The sequence below is a fragment of the Ammodytes marinus genome, assembly GCF_949987685.1.
Source record: "Ammodytes marinus genome assembly, chromosome: 4".
NCBI lineage: Eukaryota > Metazoa > Chordata > Actinopteri > Uranoscopiformes > Ammodytidae > Ammodytes > Ammodytes marinus.
The window spans coordinates 18,379,131-18,400,415 of NC_137233.1; the positions used below are offsets into that span (position 1 = coordinate 18,379,131).

Here is a 21,285-nt window from a genome sequence, read left to right on the forward strand (position 1 = left end):
TATATTACATTTAACAGATTTACTATAATGTATTCCATTGTTGCAAGTAGAATCTTCAATAAAAACGAGGGCTATATGCGACTTTATTGGCATCTCATTTAAAATCGCTACGAGTCAAAGAACAAGATGAAAATAATTGGGACATTGTACTCACAGCACTTTGAGGACAACAACCTCTTTAATATCTGAGACACCTGAATCAGTACTAGTGATTATATAACTCTGTTTACAATGTTTGGCAAAGGAACTCGGCTCATCTTCACAAGGAGGATGTTGTGGAGTCCACCACCTCTCGTCCATTACACACCGTTGGAACAACATTGGAGACTGATGCTGCAAAACATGAACAAAAATGATTTTGGATTACACAATCAATGCCGATACAGTATGTAAGACACGGTCCACTCCCTGTCACTCCTCTTTTACGGAGCTACTGTTCTGTTAACAGAACATACTGTATACTGTACATTGTGCGTGGACAAAGACACAAATAAGTAGAATGACATCAAGAAGTAATTCAATCTATTGTTTTGCAGTAATGTGTAAATAAATAACACTTTTTTCATTTATTGTTCAGAAAAGCTATTGCGCACTCTGAGTCATCCAATTATATATTTTTTTTTACATTTATATAAATGAGGAATTTGTATTTTATCGGATAGAAAAGTCCCAACTGTTTATTTAAAGAGAGAAAAGAATACCAGACCAACCATTTAGAAACAATGCATGATTTTTAAAAATGGTAAAGAGTAGACATGAGCCAGCGTTAGCGGTGTATCATAAAGGTGGCCTCAAAAAGTGATAAAGTACGTATAGAGGTAATGTAATAACATTGCATTACGGCAGAGTTGTTGTGAGTAATAATAATGTATTACCGTTTTTTTGTTTGTTTTGTTAATGAACTCAGCAATAGGCACAATGGTGTTTCCAGTTTATCAGGTGGTGGTGGTACCTTGAGAGTAACTGGAGCCGGGGCCGGTGGTGACGCTGAAGCGGGTTGTGGCCACCCTGAGGTTGGACACATTCTTCTGCGGCTGGAAGAGGATGATGTGGACCTTGGGAGCGAAGAGGCAGCCCAACACCACCGACCCACTCAGACTGACAGAGATGCACATGGTGGTGGTTTGCACCTTGAGGAGGAAAGAGAGAGGTGTGAAATTCACTCACCACAAAAACAAAACCACTGTGAGCTGTTAAGTTGTCTTGCTTCAAGCTGTTGCTTAACAGATATTACTCATTGATGCCCAATGATTTGAGTTATTGATTGATTGATTGATTGATTGATTGATTGATTGATTGATTAATTGATTGACATTTTTATTTCGAACATGTAAAAGAAAACAGAAATTGTCATAGAGAAAATAGTGATATTACATAACATAGAAAGCATAACTAAATACATGAGTGGCAAACACTTGACGATTGGAATTACATGTTCGAAAAGCAGTGGGAAAAATGTCACACTTATTAAATCCCACCCCTCGTCCGTAAATCATTGTTATTAAGCTTCCTGAGTCAGTTGTGTGAGCAGAACAGAAAATTAAACACTAAATATTTAGTGTGCAAATTCCGTAAGTAAATATGAATGTTTTCAGCAACATATCTTGGCATTGGAAAATGATTATTCAAGTGTTTGTTCATCTATAGAGCTAATAAGTTCTCTGAGAAGGGTTCAAAACTACCAGACAATATCTCATTATCAAGCATTGCCATTGACAATCATTTGTTACACTGAAATACTCGTTTTAATAAGAAAGAGGCTCAGAGGTCAGAAAAACTAAATTATGCAGACATCTTTCCTATCTATCCATCTATCTATCTATCTAATTGTGAAATAAAAGCCAGGTGCAACAGACGGCAAAGAAGGTATAAGCTATCAGCCGGGACTGTGAAAGATGAAGGTGTTAAGCGACCTGTTTATTGGCTTGTCAATCATTGGCGTAACCCTCCCTCCTTTTTCCTCTCACCCTGCCCACATCTTTCTATGTGTCATGCTCCATCGTTTCCAGTCTGCATGCAGCTTTCTTTTTTTCTTTCTTTCTTTTTTTCTGGATAACAGGATACAGCCCAGTGAAGTGTGGTGATGTGGCAGATGCATCCCATTTTCGCAAGGCACAGCAGGTGTCTGTCATCACCCTGAATGCTAATGTTGATATTAAAATAATATTGGCACCAAGTATTGCACTGTGCATGAAACTGAGATGATAAACCAAGATAAAATGAAAATAACAAAGGAACAGCCTTCAGCCTTCAGTTTAGGCATGGATCAAATTGACACAAAGTTAAATTTTTAATCACCTTAAATAAATGTTTATCAGTGTCTAACACTCTTACAATACATAATAGCTGTAACAATATTCATCAATTGATTACAATAGGGACTGATAAGCATCAATATTACTATATTTGATATATCTGTTTGCAACATAGTGGTTACTGACTAAAGGCCGATCTCTGTATCTTGAGATTTCTTGCAGGTTGCCATGTGCAATGAATTCAACATTAAAATTCACGTCACGCCGACTCTGAAAAAAGTACACACACACTGATGCTCTCCGTTTCTGGGTTGAGATGTATATTTTCAAAAATCCACCATTACCATTTTTTCCTTTACTATATTTCTGACCTGAGTATTTGGAAACATGGAATAAATAAGCGCATCCTACAAACTTAAAGTGACAGGTTATACGTAAAACAATCTGAGCAATAGCAACGAGCACAGAGGCTAAATGTCCTCTACTTATTTCAGAAATAGTTTTGAATAAAACCAGCGACAGTACTCCTTAGGCATGACCTGTTAAGTGGTTTTAATAATTTACTAGATGTTGCTTTGGAAGAGCAGAGGACAACGAATCTGCCTTTGCAGAATTATATTTCCAGATGTCTCGTGTTCATGTGTGGAGAGCAGAATGTAACGCATGGCTACTATGGTTCCTGCTAGTCTCAGTTCACAATTTTTTTTTACCATGTTTGGACTTTCAAGGTAGTGTAATATTAAACAAATACGGCACTGTTGCTCCATATATAAATAATGCTGTGTTTAGGTAACTTCATTCCTCCAGAGAACCTCACAGCGGAGATGAGAATCCTTCTGTTATTGCGCTCTGTGCTGTGCGTTTATTGCAAAGCTTTATTGGATCAACCAGCCAAAACCCAGTCTTGGTAGGCTACCATGGATGTTAAATTAGACAAAACCCATCAGCTTATCTAGATAGTGTACTGTTGTAATTGTATCTCTTCCACTAATGCTGTGTTTTTAGATGTATTCCTGCATTCCCTCTACATTATGTAGAGAGGCACTCCCTGGGTCAACTCTTTTGTTGAACATTTTGAGAGCTGATACCTGTGTGTTATGCTGCGTTATGTGTGAGGAGACACCATCAGCGGGCCCCATTCTGTAGCAATCTGGAGCCAAAACACTATGGTGTTGTCCTCAGTCAAAGGAGTTTAACCGGCAGGGATAACAAATAATGCAGTTGTTCCTAAAAAGGATCCGTTAATTTGAGGGGCAGCGGTTGTCAAGATCACAGCCAATACTTTTCTGTCTTTTAGTACTATTTGTAGGTCCACTGTGGATGACTTTTGACTGCAGTGGCGTTTTAATCAGTAGTGTGTTTGCTGCTGAGATGAGATGACCAGCACTGGTATATGAGGAGAGCTCTAGCGCCGGAACATCTTCAATATTTCATATACTAGTAATCAAATGTGTTATTCATGGCTCAGTAGACTGTATTTAGTTTGATTTAACATTTCATGACAGCCCACAGTCAAATCCGTATTTTTTATTCAGGTGAAGTTTAGTATCAGGCTGTGACAACAATTTGAGAAGTGGTGTAAAACTAGGAGAACACAAGTAACACGGGTTACCTGGGGGAAAAAACTAGAGACACATCGTGCCATCTCAGTTGCTTCAGTAATTATTCATTGGTCAAAGGGGACTTATTTTGCGTGTATGGGCTGTGAATTGCCCCGCGTTGCCTGGAGGGTCTGGAGGAAGGGTTCCTCTGAGCCCCACTTGAGTCTCCCAGGACAGAGGGCACAGCTGGGACTCAGCATCGCAGCCTTTCACGCCCCATTCCACACAGCTACGCACACAGACACACAGGGACGTTCAGTTCCCTTTCAGCCCCTCATGGTCTTTGCCTGCCTTCCCCATGTTTCTGCAGAGGCCACTGTGTCAGGGGATTCCTCTGTCCATTTCTACCTTCTGCCTCTGTCTCACACTGCATGCTGTTCACACCCCAGAGGAATACAAACCCAATGACTCAGGACACCCTTTTTATCTGAAGTTCTACCAATTCAGTGCACAGTGTGTTCCAGTGCCTACAGATAACCATCAGTATTCATTCAGCACACAGCACAGGGTCAGTATCTGAATCTTGTGAATCCCCAGTTTGCTTTGTTACCATGTTACACACAACTATCTATCTATCTATCTATCTATCTATCTATCTATCTATCTATCTATCTATCTATCTATCTATCTATCTATCTATCTATCTATCTATCTATCTATCTATCTATCTATCTATCTATCTATATATCTATCTATCTATCTATAATAATAATGATAATAATAATGGATTGGATTTATGCACTTTATTTCTCTGTGACTCAAAGCGCTTTACAGGGTTCCAGGTTCCATAAATTCACACACACACAGTCTATCTATCCATCTATCTATCTATCTATCTATCTATCTATCTATCTATCTATCTATCTATCTATCTATCTATCTATCTATCTATCTATCTATCTATCTATCTATCTATCTATCTATCTATCTATCTATCTATCTATCTATCTATCTATCTATCTATCTATCTATCTATCTATCTATTCATCCATCCATCCATCCATCCATCCATCCATCCATCCATCCATTTGCAGTACTAAATAAAAGTGTATCTAGTTATTCAGAATCATTCTGAACTGTGGTTGGTGCGGAAAGTGCCAACTATTTGCTATCAGCCTACCGCCATGCCCCCTTCACTCTTTGTGAGGAAATTGTTTTGCATTGAGGTATACCTGATAGAGTTTCCTCTGGATTGTAGACAGTAAAAAAAAAAACAATGAAAAAAAGAGGCATGGGCTTTACAGTTTTTCTCAGTCGCTTTGGTGCTTTTCTCACATCACTATTAACATTTGCATAGCAGTTAGTGCATTTCTCAAAACAATTAGTGCAAACTGCAAAACCTAGTGGATAACCTGCAAAAGTACGTCACTTGCTCAAAATGGATAGTCTATTCCTCAAAAGCAAGTATTCATGTCAATGAAACTGCCAGTGTGATCAAAATAAGAAGTCTTGACACCATCGTTTATGAACAAGATAGTCAAATGGCTTTGTCATGTTTTCATTATGACAGTTTATTCTCTCAGTGTTTTCCAATGCAAAAAAAAGGTCAGAACTCGGTGACACTACCTGAAAATGCTCAAGACAGCACTATACACTACTTGTACAGCCATTTGAAAACTACAGTAAAGTTACACATTGCTGTAGTTAGGGGAGTAAGTGAGTAAAATACACTGAATACGTATGTTCTTTGCAATTCTACAGCATTGTGCAAAAGAAAAATACACTTCAGTCACTTATTTAGAACAAACATAAAAAAACACCCTTTTGGTAGAGCTGTGCACAAATGTGAACAATATAACAGGACATATTGTAACTGAACATACAGTATATAGGTAAATCATTCTGGCACATCCAGACGTTCCTGTCTGTTTGGCCACATATTTTCATCTACATCACAACGGATATTATCCCTTGCAATGCAGCGAGGAAAGTATTTATGATAAAGAAAAGGTATAAAATTTGCTTGACAGAATTTGATAACTAGTTCAACAATTTCGTATGTAATGACTCAAGCAATGAAATGAAGACTATTAGTTTTATTGGGAACGACTATTCAGCATCCATAAGTATAGTTAATTTTGACTGACATGACATAAGCAAATGACAATGTTATAAAACAGCAGAGAATTGTATGAAAGCAACTGATACATGTCCAAAAGCATTTGCAATTTGTTCAGAGGAAGGAGAAATTGCTACTATGATGTGCTCAAATGACTAAATGTTGCGGAGGTTGAACTAATAGTTATGAGAATTTTCATTCTGATCTGAGAAAAGCACCAAAGCAACTGAGAAAAACTGTAATAACCGAGGCTTTGAATGTTGTGTCCCCTGAGATACAGACTGTGGCTTTAGGTAAAAAAAGAAATGGTTTGACATTAAAGTTGATGTGAAAACATGAAAAAACAGACCAGAAGAGAAAGAAGGAAACCGGTGAAGGACAAGGAAGATGAGGAACTCACTGCAGTTATTGGACCAATATCCCCCAAGTGGGATATTTCCAAGAAATGAGTGTGAAAGTGAAAGCGATAAAGGCAGTTCTAAATTCGTACAAACAAATTAAGTCAAGCTAAAATATTAAAGAATCATAGATTTAGGCTTTATAAAGATGGAACTGATGGTTTAAAGCACATATTTGCAATTAAGCGTACCTGAATGAGGCCCATTATTGTGGAAATGTGAGAGGATGGAATGGTTAAATTACTTTGATTAAGGGAAGATGTGAATGACTTTGTCTCTTCCCTGCATTTTTCCTGTTAATTTCAACAAATCAATGCACGTTTATTTGTCTTAGGTTTTTAGAAAACCTACAATACTTATTGACAAAACACTACCAAAGTCATACCATCATTTAAACTTTTCCTGCGGTTACATTTATAGTTTTGCATGACTTGAGCATCCATATTTGATACTTTAGTCTAATTTAATTCATTCAGATTGAATCTTTAAAGCTACAAATATTCAGTTATATTTCTTGTCAGGAGAGAAACTGACAATATTTGGTATGCGGCCAATTATGCAGAATATAAAGCAAGGCAGCAATAAAAAATATATATTCCTTGAAGCCACAGGCAAGTGCAACACAGACAAGGCCGACTGCTGAATCAATAATAGCAGACACGAGTTTGTCATTTCACGCATATGAAAATCCAAATTCAAGCCTAGAAGAAGTCATTATCTGCTAGAATGTATTCTGCTAAGATTAACCATATGAACAAATAATTCAATTCAAAAATCATTACCATAGTCTGTATTTTTTAATTTAGGAAATAAGCAGGAATAACTTGACATGATGACTCACCCTGTAGTCACTGGCGGTAACGTAGAAAATCGGTTGGAAAGCCAGCCAGATGATGCAGGTGGTGTACATGGTGAACCCTATGAACTTGGCCTCGTTGAAGTTCTCGGGGCACTTGCGGGTCTTGAAGGCGTAGACTGTGCAGAGGATGATGAGGATGCAGTTGTAGGTGAGCGACACCAGCATGCTGGAGTCCCTGCTGTTGCACTTAAGAGTGACCACGTCTCTCCTCTCCGGGCTCACTTCCTTTCTCACCCCGGGGGCCTCCACCACCAGCCAGACCACCACCACCACCAGCTGGCAGGAGATCAGAGCTCCACAGATGGCCACCTGGGAGGCCGGGCTGATGAAGCGAGGCCGCTGGGCTCCGTCCTTCACCCCGCTGAAGATCCGAGCGATGCGATTGGTCTTGGTCAGGAGGGCCGAGTAGCACACGGCGAAGGAGGTGCCTAAGCCCAGCCGGCGCAGAGTACACACCGCCGTGGAGGGTTTGGCGATGTAGATGAAGGTCATGTTGTAACACATCAACACTCCCAGCAGCAGGATGTAGGAGAGCTCCCGTCCGCTGGCCTTCACCACGGGCGTCTCGTTGTGTTTGAGGAAGAGGCCCACGACAAAGAGCGTACACATCATCCCCAGACAGGAGATGGTGACGGGTCCAATGGCCCAGGCGTCTTCCCAGCGGATGTACTCCTCCGGCAGATCGTAACAGCCCGTCAGGTTGGCGAGGGGCCACCGACCAAAGCTACAGTCGGCACAGGTGAACTCGTCCTGCAGATACTGGTAGGGCTGACAGGGGATACAGATCCAGCAGCACACGTCGCCGGGCTGCATGCTCTTCACCTCGTTCTTACGGCACGGATCGCTGCACTGGGAGGTTGGCGCTACCAGGCCAGCCCAGGGGATGAGGGTTGTGTTCAGGGTCAGACTTTGAGCCCAGTAGCCCACCTTGCGGTAGACGTAGTGCCCGTCCTCTTTGTGGTAGTGGAAAATGTTGTAACGGCCGAGGCTGTCCCCGAAGCCATCAAAGCGAACCATATTTTCCGTGTCCGGGGGACGGAATGGTGCTGAAAGTCAAAAAACAAGCGGATTTAGAAAATAACAGGTATAACGGGGCCATTGTGAGGGCAACTACAATATGAAAACTGTCAAAGTAAAATTAAGCATAAATATTAACATTTGTTATATTTGGAACAGTTGGATTTTGCACCATGCATCAACTCATATCTTAGAAGGACAGTCTCATATTACTTTCATCTCTTTGCTTATTTTAGTGTCTCTGCTGACCGTGGATATGTCTCACAGTATGGACATGATGGACGCCACATGTTTACTGTAATGATAATTCCAGATAGATGGCACATTAGACATACTGTAGGCATTTATAGAATAATGTTTAATTTTCCTCACAAATTCAAGGCTGAAATAAACCTCATTATCCAATTTAAATCGACCTAAATTGAAGTAGCAGTGTCGTTCTTAAAACAAATATATTCAGTCATCAATTCATTTGTCTGGGCAAATAAAACCACCTCGCATCTCCAAAGCTCATTTGAAAAAGGAATTAAAGGTGGACAGTCTTGGCGTACCTGTTCTTAGGCATCATTATACTGGGCTCTCAGATACTGGCAATGAGCTATACCCCCAGGTAATGACAGAGCTGCTGTCTCCCCTCTATGGCTGAAGATTGACACCCCTTTCCCAGCATTGCTTTTTTTCTCACGCTCACCTATCGTATAAACAACTTCGCCTTAACTTCATTCTTAGAAACTCCCCGAAGATTTTAACACAAGTGAAAAACTAATTTGGGCTTCCGAATGTCTCTGTGTACACCCCTCTCTTCCAACCAGGTTTGATGGACAGAGTTTTTGTGGACTGGAGGGAAAGAGGACTTTGCTGTATTGGAGATCTTTATATTAATGATTAATGTGCATATTTTCTTCAGCTAAATATCTCCTTCCTCAATCACATTTGTATCGCTAAGTCAAGTCAGGCATTTTGTACAGTGACTGTTTCTCAAAATTCTCAATCAAACCAAAGAGTAAGGTTTTTCATGATTTATTTATCTCGCAGCCAAACTCAACTGCTTAGGGGGCTACTATGCCTACAGGGATTTACTCATTTAAGACCTCAAATCCAATTCGATGTCTCTAGATAGTAGAATCCTGAGTGTTTTGTTTTTTGTTTTTTTTAACAAATCCCAAGGAGCAGAAACAAAAACTGCTGTAAGAGCAAACTGGTCCTCCTCTATCTCCCATCTAAATGTCAGTATTTCCAAAAATCGAAGGAACAGACAATGCAGCTGATTTCTGACAGTGATAGAATTAGAAAAGGAAATGTTTGCGTGCTCAGCATCTGCAGAAACTCAAGAACCCTCTCTCTATTGACAATTACATCAAGATGCATAAAATGGGCCTCCAAGCATGAGGGCGAGGAAATTGTTTCATATTTGCTAATTAAATCATTGCAGAGCTTTTATGCAGCTGGAGTGTATAACCATGCAGAATGATTGCGGCACTAATTCAACATTTTATATGAACAGTGGTACAATTAATCTAAATTGATATAACTTCATCTGGCACCAGTGTAGAGTGCACTTGGGGAAATAAAATATTATATTAAAGTTTTTATGGAGCTCTATACAGATGAGGGAATAATAAGGTAAAAGAGAGCTGCTTTACATTATGAAACTTCATATAACTTAAGCACCACTGTGACAACATTTGTTCATGAAGATTTACTCACCATCAAACTTGACCTTGAGAATGTAGTCCCTGTAAAACTTCCTGCCGTTGCCTGGTTTGAGGGCCTCACACACCGTGGTGGAGTTGGGGCACAGGGCCTGCCTCATGTTATGCAAGGCGGCGGCAATTGCGTAGACCGCGTTCACCACAAACATGATCTTGGATTCGGGCTGAAACGGAGTCTCGCGCAGTGAGTGCTTGCCACAGCCCAGGTCGTGGAGGCTGCATTGGAACTGGTTTTCCCAGAACTCTCTGAACCAGGGATTCCTGGTGTTGTTATACGGGTGCAGGCCGGTGAAGTAGTCGTTGAACTGGGGGATCTGATAGGAAGCCAGTTCGATGGTGAACGCCCCGTCTGCCACGGCCTCGCTGCCTCTCACCACGCTCTCCTGCGCTCCCCAGCCGTCACTGGCCACCCAGGTGAAGGAGACGTTCATGCGGTTGGCGGCCACCAGCAGTTCGCGGGCGTCCTCGCTGCGCGTGAACAGGATGACCACCTTGGCGTTGGACTTCTGCTGCAGCGAGCGGATGACGTTCTCGTAGCTCCAGCGGCTCATGGAGCGGCTCACTTTGGCCGAAGTGGCGATGCAGATCTGGCGCGCGCGAGCCTCCTGCTGGAATGCGTCGATGCCGGTCTCACCGTAGTCCCCCTCTGATGCCACCGTGGAGACGTACGTCCAGTTGAAGTAACGCAGGATCTCCGCCATGGCCTTGGCCTGGTAGAAGTCAGGGGGCACGGTGCGGGCAAAGTAGTCGTAGCGGGTCTTGTCGCTGAGCTTGGCACTGGTGGAAGCATAGCTGATCTGAGGGATTTGGAAAAGTCGCAGAAGGTTGGCCACCTGCACAAGGTAAAAAAAAAAAGGCATCCGAATTATTATTATTTATGAAGCTTAAAGGTGCACTATGTAACTTTGGGTGTTTCAGAGCAGTAAATATTTTCTAAGGTATATTCTCATAACTGAATAAACAAACTTTCTTCACAGGAAAATTGGATCCCTGGAACACAGTTTGAAGTTAGAAAGCTACTGTACCAAGTTACTGTTTCACTGTTGTTGTTTACAGCAGCAGGGCCCACAGTTTGGTTTCCAAACATATTCTAGTCTTAGGTTTGTTTCCAGGATCCTCAAAATAATTTTGAGAAAATATTTTTTCTGAACTAACTACAGGCTCTGCAAATGTAAACAAATCCCCCTCCCAAAAAAAACAACATAGTGCACCTTTAAATGAGTCTTACAATATCAATAAACCTTAATTAAGGGTATTGTATGTATCCTTGATGAAGGACAATATATTAATTTGTTGAAAAACTGGTAGTTAACATATTATAGTTGACAGAAATGTACACCTGCCAAGGGTAAGACTCTGTCGATTCAGACTAATTTCTTCACTGCATCCCTGCTAGGCCCTTTCACAACTTAACTCTCCTGTGTGGTAAGAAGTGGTAAGATCTGACATTCAAAAATTATATTATTGTCTACCCCATCTTTTCTCATCTGTAATGCTGTCACGAGTGTGAACCAAAACATATGTACTGTAGCTGTTTGTCACCACGACTACAATTTACATTACTTAAAAACATTTGCATATTTTCAGATTTGCACAAATTCTGCTGTGCAGAGAAGAGTAAAGTAGACAGGAAGAGACAGAGAGGGGTTGACCGCAGTGATTGAGAAGTTGAACGGGGATAGAGTATAAAAGAATATTGAAACTCTGCGTTTTTGGTTTTAATAGGATTTTTTCAGCGTCCTGACACTGCACACGGTGTGCAGAAGCAGCTACTGATTAGTTTTTGCTGCAGGCACTACTGTGGAGGTCTATGGGAGCCAGTCTGATCAGTCAAAAGAATGCCAACCTAAATCGGGTCGACAGTAATGCCAGTTCTCACACACTACCACACTCATGGCACAACATCTGGATTGGCAATGAATAAAACCTGAAGAAAGTCAGAGAGGAAACTCACATTCAAATGTAACCACTATGTGGAATTTATCACCCCTATTGTCTGTCTAGTATGATAAGTATGACATTAAAATGAAATCGGGTAATTTCATTGAATTGTCATGTTGTTCTAGCAGTGGATTACTACAGGTCATTGTAGTGTATGTATAAGTGTATGTTTTATATTTTAAGGCAAGATAAACTCTCCCAGGACCATATCATGATGTATAGCCTACTATAAATATTTGAAATATTCTACACTGTGGTTGGGAAGGACCAAACTAAACATATTATCTAAAGTGGCTACTGTTAATCACACATAAAAAGCACTCACACAAAGATACCAAATATTACATACAGTGTACACTGTATGCACTGTATTCATTTTTTAACCTAATAGTTACTCCCAGCAGCAAGTATGAAAATAACAATTATATATATATAAAACACAGGTGAACAGACAGGTCGAGTTAAACAGACAATTAATTGATTAATAATATGTATATCCCCACTGAAAAAGAGGGCAATACACTGAGATGTGCAATAAATCTGGTGTGACGGGGCTCAGTGGTTTTTAATCATGGAGTCTTGAAATGATTTTCAGAACACCAGATTTTTTGGAATTAATGCGACAACTTTGCACCGAAAAATGAAATGCAACAACATAATCAAGAGCGACTGGGCAAACAAAAAAAAGCTAACTCAACTGTGGTGTAGAAACTGAGAGAAAAAATTAATAAATTGAAGGGAGAACCACATTGTTGAAACACATGAATGAGCTTTTGATATCAGTTCAAAGTTTGCTTTCCCCTGAACCATTTTCAGGTCAGCTGGAGGAACCCTGATTATGCAGGCGGGTTAATAATCACATTTCTTCATTAAATTGTCTCTCTCCTTAAACTGCCTTGACAGCCTTTCTCACCATGTGGGGAAACAGCTGCCAGCAGCTTGCTAGGAAGAAATGCACCTGGAAGAGTTTATTGTTCACATCCCTCAATTCATTATTAGAAACTACATAAAATTCCCCATAATTCGCTCATAATTACATTTCATTACTGTCCGAAACAAAATTTGTTTTATATTGAGTCCGGTCAATGTCTTGAAATGTATTGTGTGTACTTTGAGTGAACTGACCAAGTCAGTTTACTTAGGGTTAGCGCTGCCAATAGACACTGGCGGAAACGGTTCAGCCAGACTACACCTCACCTGACACCAGGAGCATGATGGAGATATGAATTCCATGACCAGTGACCACTCTCTTCATAAGGATAACTTATATGATATATGATCTTTGTCATGTGGAAAGCCTTTTTTGTTTTTTTGCCATTAAGATGCACCATTTCCCCAAATTAGTGGACAAGAAAAACATACAAGAGCCCGAGGTAGAAGTCTATTGATATAAAGAAAAAAATTATGTAAAAGGCGGCCCCAGAAGAGAGAGAAATGTAAACTCCATCCAGGGCAAGTTTATATCCTTCAGAAATGTACGCTTAAAGCAAAAGCTCTTTGAGGGATTTGTGACTTCCTGCCTACACCTGCAGGTTTTAGTCAGGCTGTGAGAATGTATTTCCTTATATTTAAACAGAATCCACAATTTGCGCACAGCGACATATCATACAGTAAATTTATTTCAATATGAATGTGTATAAACTGGAAATTAAAGCGAAAATATGGTTACTTTAGCTTTGTTTTTAATGAAGTCTTTTTTGTAAATTTAGTTATTTTACCTGCTTTCAATGTCTTACAATATTAGTTACTACAAAAGGCACATCATTCCATTGCTCAAAAGCAACTTGTAATATCTAATCTATTAGTTCAGTAAGTTAGGGTGTGGTGTTGGTACAGTATGCTGTACAACACATGTACGCAGAAGAACTTGTCATTTCTCAGTTTTCTTAATTGTTTTGTGTTGTTTTTTAATGTTGAAGTATTAAAAAGAAAAGGAAAAGGTTAGCCTTTTTTGACCTTTTTCATTTTATTTAGGCAGTAGGAGGAAGTTGGTTATAGAATCTCAGAGTTTACGCACAAGGTGATTCTGAACACAGACAGACTCCCAAAATCTCTTCAAGGAATTGTTTCTTGCACTGAAAGCAAGAATCATAACACTAAATTGCAAGTATATATGCCTCAGGCTTTAGCCACACGGATCGGCTTACAGTATCATATCTACAGCTAGGGATCATCCTGCATCAGACACCACCTTATTCAATTAGGAAAATTAAGAAGTGGCCCAGGGTGGCTTTGCACTGCAGGGCCTGTTACTAAGCAGATTATTGTGACAGTGGTTTCCTCCCAAGCAATGGGCAATGAGCATACAGGACCTGTTAGCTGCGTTTGACACAGTGACAACGAGTAACAGGATTGCTCTTTTTCAGCTGTTGTATGCTGTTTCCATAGAGATACCCCGAAGGCACCATAGCGAACCAGCGAATACCACAATTTACCATATTTCAGACTGTCACTGCCCATGTGCAATTTAAAAGTGGAGTCGAATTCATTTGAAACAGCGCTGTCCTTTCCTATGTTCGATAGGAAGCACCTTTCATCTCTCCTTAACCCCGATGACGTTTAGGGGTTAAGGCATAGGAAAGGAGGCTTATAGGTTAGGAGATTGGACTTTTCGGATAGGCCCCCGAGCCCTGAACTGTTCCTTGCCATTCTTCTCAGAAAGTCATCGCGGGGCTTGCTAGGTCGGATGGACCTCCATGTTCTTACTGGATAGAACATGAAGCCTCTGTTGTTTGATTGAATACTCTTTTGCTTGATTATTAAATACTCTTTGCTTGATTATTAAATACTCTTTGCGTGATTATTACAGCCGTATTATCTCACTTTCTCACCACAGCCTCTAAGAAGGGACAAGGTTGGGGCAATGGTCAAATAACAGGGTAAGATACAGTGTATACAGGGGCTGAGAGAGTGTCCTGGTCCTGGAAATATCAGGCCTACTTTGTAGAGATGTCAGGATTTTTTCTACATGAAAAGCCCATCTGCTCTTCCCAGAAGACTGTCTCAGTGTGCTTCTACAGCAATAACACTGTATTCCCAGAGCGGCAGTCCTTAACTTCACTCAATATCACACATATACAGTCCACTGCAGCGCTCCGAAACACACATGCAAACACATGAAGAACGGACATGCATGCACATACAGTGCAGGGGTGTTTTAGTTTATTTTTTTAAGGTTTAGTTGCTTGGCAACAGCTTTAACAGGGTGGGAATATTAGATACCTAGAGCAAGGATGTTTTTTCATCAGGTCTAGCCCCCGCTATCTTGTCGAATAATATGAATCTCCTTTCTGCTGCAGTTGTCTTTCAAAGCCCCCAGAGTATACTGCAACCATTCAGACTACAGCGCATGTTAAGATATGGCTGCGCTTCAAATAATTTATGTCACTAACTAAGCTTTGACGTGTACTCGCCACCATTCATTTAATTCCTTCCTTCTGTGCATCATCATCTTATTCCAATCGCTTCTCATCAGTCAAACATCACGGACATGCTCAGTGTGATCCAGAAGGAGCTTTTTAGTTGAACTAAAAATCATAAAGATGACAAACCAAAGTGAGGTCCAGCTGACTTCATGCCATCCCATCGTCTACATCTAATCGATATTTGTAAACGTTCATTGACTTTGTGCGGTCGGCATGATATTTATTTTCAACGGCACAAATAGTGCGTTCTGCCAAGCCACTGAATAATCCAATCACGTGTGAATTATTTACGTTTTTCGGAGCACGTTCTTTACTTTTACCCATGAATCATGCATTTACACTGCATGGCGTTACTGATACATTTCATCATAATTGTTCTCTCTGGCATGAATTATGTCATGTGTGTATCCATGTTTAAAACCTTTGTATGACCCATGAGAGATTGCCACTGTCTACATGCGGATGAAGAGAGTTCTAAAAATAGGGTTGTTTGTGGATGATAAAATATGAGATTCTTCAGCTCGCTGAAAGCTCATAAATTTATCTTATTATTCCGCTCACACGGTTTAGTCTGCAAATGTCAAGCAGTGTGTTCATATCAGGATCCATACCCTTACATTTCAGCATGTTTTCCCTGTGAGTGTGCCTTCTCCTGTCTCGTTAATCATTAAAAATGGCCGCATCTTAGACAGTCGGCTAAAATATTCCAATTAACTCCCAAAGGTACCATTAAACAATGGTATTTCATCCAAATACCCCACAACAGATACTCATTTTCTGTGCGCTGATCCGAATCAGAGTGGCTAGTGCTGCATTGTTTGCTTATTGGGTCCAATACATTTCCTCTGTCTCTGCTGTTTCATGTCTGAATAGATTTTTGTTGTGAGCGTTTGGGTATTTGGCATTCCAGAGGTGTTGTTCTTCGAATGCGACGTGGTGATTATGATGTTTTTCCTGGGGGATGCTCTCCTAATAGTAAGTCATATTTAGCAGCACAGGCTGCTGTCAGGGAAACAATAGTGGAGTCCCTTCCATGCATTAATCAGAAGCCAGCCCCGAGGCTGGATGTTCCTTGACTGTAATGGTGGAATATAATACATCTGTGATTAACCAATGCCTCAAGGACACTGAGGAGTAATACGGCTTAGGTTCCTGCTATAAAACCACTGCATCCAGAAATATTCATATACTAGATGCATACTAAAAAAAAATCAGAAATTGTTTATGATTAGAGGAATTTTGCTTTCAGTATACAACACCATTACTGACTTTCTCATATAGGTAAACATCCAGTCAGTGCTGCATGTCATCACAAGGTCATTTTGACGCCTTGCACCAATAACTTGCTGCTTCATAAGACCACAGGGAAGTGTTCTTCAAGGCTCAACACATGTCTCTACGAGTATATTCATTCAAAACTGCGCAGATGGGCTTCACAGACTTCCCTGTGACTGTTTAAGATACAGGCTTATAGCTTGTCTAATGGTTAAACGCCATATGATGCCACAACGAGACCCTCGTCATCTATACCCTCCCCCCCCCCACTATGATCATCATATCTGTCTCTGTCACTGCCTCAGTGTTTGTGCGAAACATGATCTCTCCTTTCGATCCCTTTCTAAACCCTCTGTGTGAGCAGGCAGGCACACCTCTGCCAGACCACCCGACCGACCGCCAGGCATCGACCACAGATGGGGAAGACAGGACCCAGGCTGCAAGAGCGTGTTAGAACTTCGCCTCCGCACTTAACTCAATCTGTGCCCATGTAAACGCCAGCATGGCTAGGCCGGCAGCCAAGATCCACCCCCGTATATGAGATTGCCACACCACAACACCAGCAGCACAACAACATCGCGCTCCTTCATTGTGACAGATTTTCGACAGCACTCGGCGTTCTCACCACCTGTCACTTCACCGTGTTCCACCACCATGTCGCCATCACGATAAGGGTCTTCAGACTAATATTGTTAGTTGTCTCCCGTAACTGCCTTGCCTTTCGGGTTGAAACACATACATCTGGCTTAGCTGCTTTTTCGTTTAACAGAGCAGGGGCAGGCACGGTTGCCTTTCAAAATCAAACACACACATAAACACACACACACAAACGCACGCACACACACACACACACACACACACATACACACGCACGCACGCACGCACGCACGCACGCACGCACGCACGCACCCAGACTGGTTCACGCAAAGGTCTGACTGACTATGGATTATGCCCGGAACAGGCAGCTACAGAGGACAGACACATTATGTGCAGATGGTATACTATCTGCACAGAAATGCCACACATTCACATGCCCCAAATGCATATCTTTGCGTCATAATATTGTCCCCCGAAAAACACAGCAGCCCAATGTAAACAGATGAGCTAGGCCATGGCTTATTTTCAAACGCAGCAAATCGCAGCAAATCTTTAAATTATCCGCAGGATTTCTTTTTAAGCATGGAAAGGAAGTAGTGTTATCTTGTGTAGAGTGCAGAATTATCTGGTCACAATTCCTATTCCTATTAATATGTTTGCTACCAACCAGCCAAGAGAAAGAGCGAGCACTAGCACCCACTTTACAAATGAACTGCAATCCAATATACTGTAGAGGGTTATTTATGGTGAGAAAGGGAACTGTATCCTGTGGTGCCCTCCTACTGATGAAGAAGATTCAGTGAGAAGCTAGGGCAGACCTCAGGCTTGTAATAGTACATCCATAAATTACCACGAGACAAGAGTACTCTCTGAGGAGCCTCAGATGCAGGATTTCACTAAAATTACATCTCATTTATCACATCCTTTATTTCCACACTGTCCTTTTCACCAGGAATCCTTATATAGGTGCTCTCAATCCTCCTCCTACGTCATTTCCCAGGAGCACCCCACTTGTAGAATGTTGCATCGTACTGTACTGTACTATCGGGCATTGTGTTTTGACATTAGAGAGATCATAAGATTTGCTTTGGAAGAAAGTTCCATTACAATGGTAATGGTAATATTCAACCATTAAATTTCAATAAAAGTAAATATATCAATTTGTTTGTAATCCACTGTTTTAAACCTCTCCACATTAATGGACAGGCTTTTAATATTCTCACTTAGAATTAGTTTACTATATACTATTCACTGTGATTAATTCATTGTTGGCATTTCTGTGATGACCTGTCTACTGCTGGCCACAAATGATGACTAAAAGGATGTAAGGATGCCACCACCAGCCAGTTGTCTTGAAGCGCCCACTGGGGAAATCTACAGCCCCTGGCAGGGGTTCCTACAATATATACTGCATGGTTTATCAGTGGAAGCCAACTGTTATTTCTGGATGGGCAGAAGTGTGTTCCTTTCCTCAAAGCAGCAGATATCTGGAACACGAGGGTGTGTGTCACGAGTGAAGTGAACCGTACTCTTCAGCCGAGACAGCAGACACGGTCCTCTGGCTGACTGAGCCAGGCCTATCAGCTCAAGTTAACGCTTTAAGGCATGTGTGCGCATCTGTGGATATTTACAAATCCAAGTTCCATGTGACACGCTCCCTTTGCACAATGACTGGAAACACACTGACGCGGCAGCCACATTACAGCTAAGATCTGGAGACCCAATTAGCAGAGCTTTCATCGCATCAGCTTGAGTGAGCCGAAAAGGAGCCACTGCTGCTGAGAGTAATCATGCCGTCACTAGTCATCCTGTCAGCCCGTTCCAGAGCGCAACATCTGTAGCGTGTCTGCCTCTGACAGGACCCTCTGCTGAGGTGTGAATTACCGGCAAAGAGGAAGAAGAGATCTTCTAAATCAGATCAGCCAAGCACATGGGCGCACAGGTAAACAGATCCTCCTTGCGCAACCGATACTCATTAAGTCCCTGTGTTAACATCTCGCATGGGGTAATTGCACATGGTACTTAAGTCTAAATGGACGCTTATATGAACATCCATCAAACTCTCACTCTTGGTTGTTCTCCCTTCTCCCTCCTCCCTCTGTCTCTCTCTCTCTCTCTCAAGCCCACGGTATAGCTGCTGGTATAGTTAAGTGCACCCTTTGTAAATTGCAGCATGTCTAACAGAGTTAATGTAGCTTTTGACCGGCTCATTTCACGGCAATAAACAAAGATGATGCTTGACAAAGCATATTAAAAATGAATAACAAGGAGATACAATAGACAGTCCAAGCATTCAGTTTGTGTAGTTCCATACCTGAATGGAGACATCACTGTAGGAGCCTCCGATGACCCCGGAGATGGCCAGAGGGACGTCGTCGTGGATGGCGTAGGAGCCGTCGGGGCACGTGTACTCGCTGTCGTCCACCTTGGTGAGGGAGGCCCTGACGAACTCCAGAGACTGCTCCAGAGCGTAGGTGTCCTTGGAGCAAGTGTCCAGTATGTGAGCTCCCAGTTTGATCCCGGGCAGGATGTGCTCGTCTCTGTTGATCTCGTCCAGGGCCAGCAGCATGGCCTCTAGTCTCTGGATGCCTCTCTGAGCGTTGATCTTCCCACAGTCCTCGGCCCCCTCGCCCTTCTGGTGCACGGGGAACAGGCCGCCGATCATCAAGTCTCCCTCCAGCGTGATCTCCCGTTTGGAGTCAGTGTTGTAACCCACCGCGGGCAAACCCTGGGCAGCCCGGGCCAAGAGAGATATACACAGGCAGAGCAGGCCGAGATGGGAACGCAGCCAGAAGGGTCGGGGCACAGGGCGCACCCCTAACACAGGGCATCTACCCAATGACATATCCCTTGGCAAAAAAACAAAAGGTCACTGTCCCACCAGTGGTTTTTTGATTGATCAGTGCGGGTTTAGCTTTTGATGCTCTAGGAGAAAAGAACAGTAAAGGCACAAACTGCACCAGATCTCAAAGCACCAGTGTTTTTATTCTGACAGAGGCCATTTACAGCATTTGTGCCATCCTCTTCGTCCCTTTTTTCTCTCCTCCTCAGAGTTTTGCTGTAGATTTCAGCCTGCAGATCAAACAGAGAGAAATTCAGTCACACAGCCTTTGAGCGAGAGAGTACAATGACGCCTTTGTCTCACACACAAACATTGTTTTTTTCTGCCAGGGACCGACTCGTCCCATGGCAATATTTGACATCTGCACGAGTGAGTAAATATTTGAATCCTTTGATGCTTATTAATGATGGGTGTGATATGCAGGACAAAAAAAAACAATAAAGACGGTTTATTATCAGTAGCCACCACACTTGTTACACAAGCAACAGGAGTGAACTAATCGACGAGATGAAGCAACTTTGGTTGGACCATTCTTTCATTTGGTTTAAGACATAAGGTAACTGACCATTTGAGATGTTACTGTCATGCAGAGGCAATATTAAAGGGGTACACACAGTCAGAACTGCATTATGCTGGACATATTCAACTAATATAATGTTGAAGTTTTGGAAGACAGAGTTCAGGTTCAGAGCAGGGTCCTCTTCCAAATGGGTTTCTTTGTGTGTGCTAACAGCTCAGTGTCAAAGACTCAATGTGTAAGACTTCTTTCAGGATATGTTTTTTTAGGTTGAAACCCCCCTTTATCCTCTCTTCTTGTGTTATTGTCTGTCTGACCTCAAGTAACTTTCCTTCAAAGGCAGCTCTTTCACAACTCTTTTGTGATCTCACAAGTGCACATGCTCCTGTCCACAATAGTCGACAGAGACAACGATCCATGTCCAAAGAGATGTTTCGTCAAAGCAGACCTATACCATTTGATAAAAACAGGATTAATGCGCAACAAAGCAAAATACGCAGGCAAGTAAAAGTATTGAAATCTATTCCAAGCATACGAATACATTTTTTAGCCCACCGATTGAATCAGAAGGACTTTGTAGAGCTGCATAACCATATTACTAGTGTTTTTTCTTTTGTCTGTATTGTGGTGCATTATTTACATTCAATTCAAAGCGCGATGCAACTCCAGATAATGCAAGCATTTCTCATTCATGTTATCAAAATGAATTTGACTCATGCTGAGAAAAACAACCCGTTCATTTGGGGTTTTAGTGTTGTTGTAGAAACACTGCAGAGTTAAGGCGAGA

General features: G+C 41.6%; 1 protein-coding gene across 2 annotated transcripts; it reads right to left on the bottom strand.

Moving 5' to 3' along the window:
• Window positions 1-19,984, bottom strand: grm2a (glutamate receptor, metabotropic 2a; the record flags this gene model as incomplete). Of its 2 annotated transcripts, none has more annotated exons than XM_080027034.1 (5): window positions 1-333; window positions 953-1,130; window positions 7,155-8,218; window positions 9,897-10,734; window positions 19,454-19,984. In XM_080027034.1, 5 exons carry the CDS (start codon window positions 19,982-19,984, stop codon window positions 260-262), a joined length of 2,685 nt encoding a protein of 894 aa, XP_079883160.1. In that variant the 3' UTR covers window positions 1-259. The 2 variants fall into 2 exon arrangements, with proteins under 2 accessions (XP_079883160.1, XP_079883161.1); XM_080027035.1 differs by having other exon boundaries at window positions 1-327; window positions 19,454-19,819.
• Between the last annotated feature and the right edge of the window lie 1,301 nt (window positions 19,985-21,285).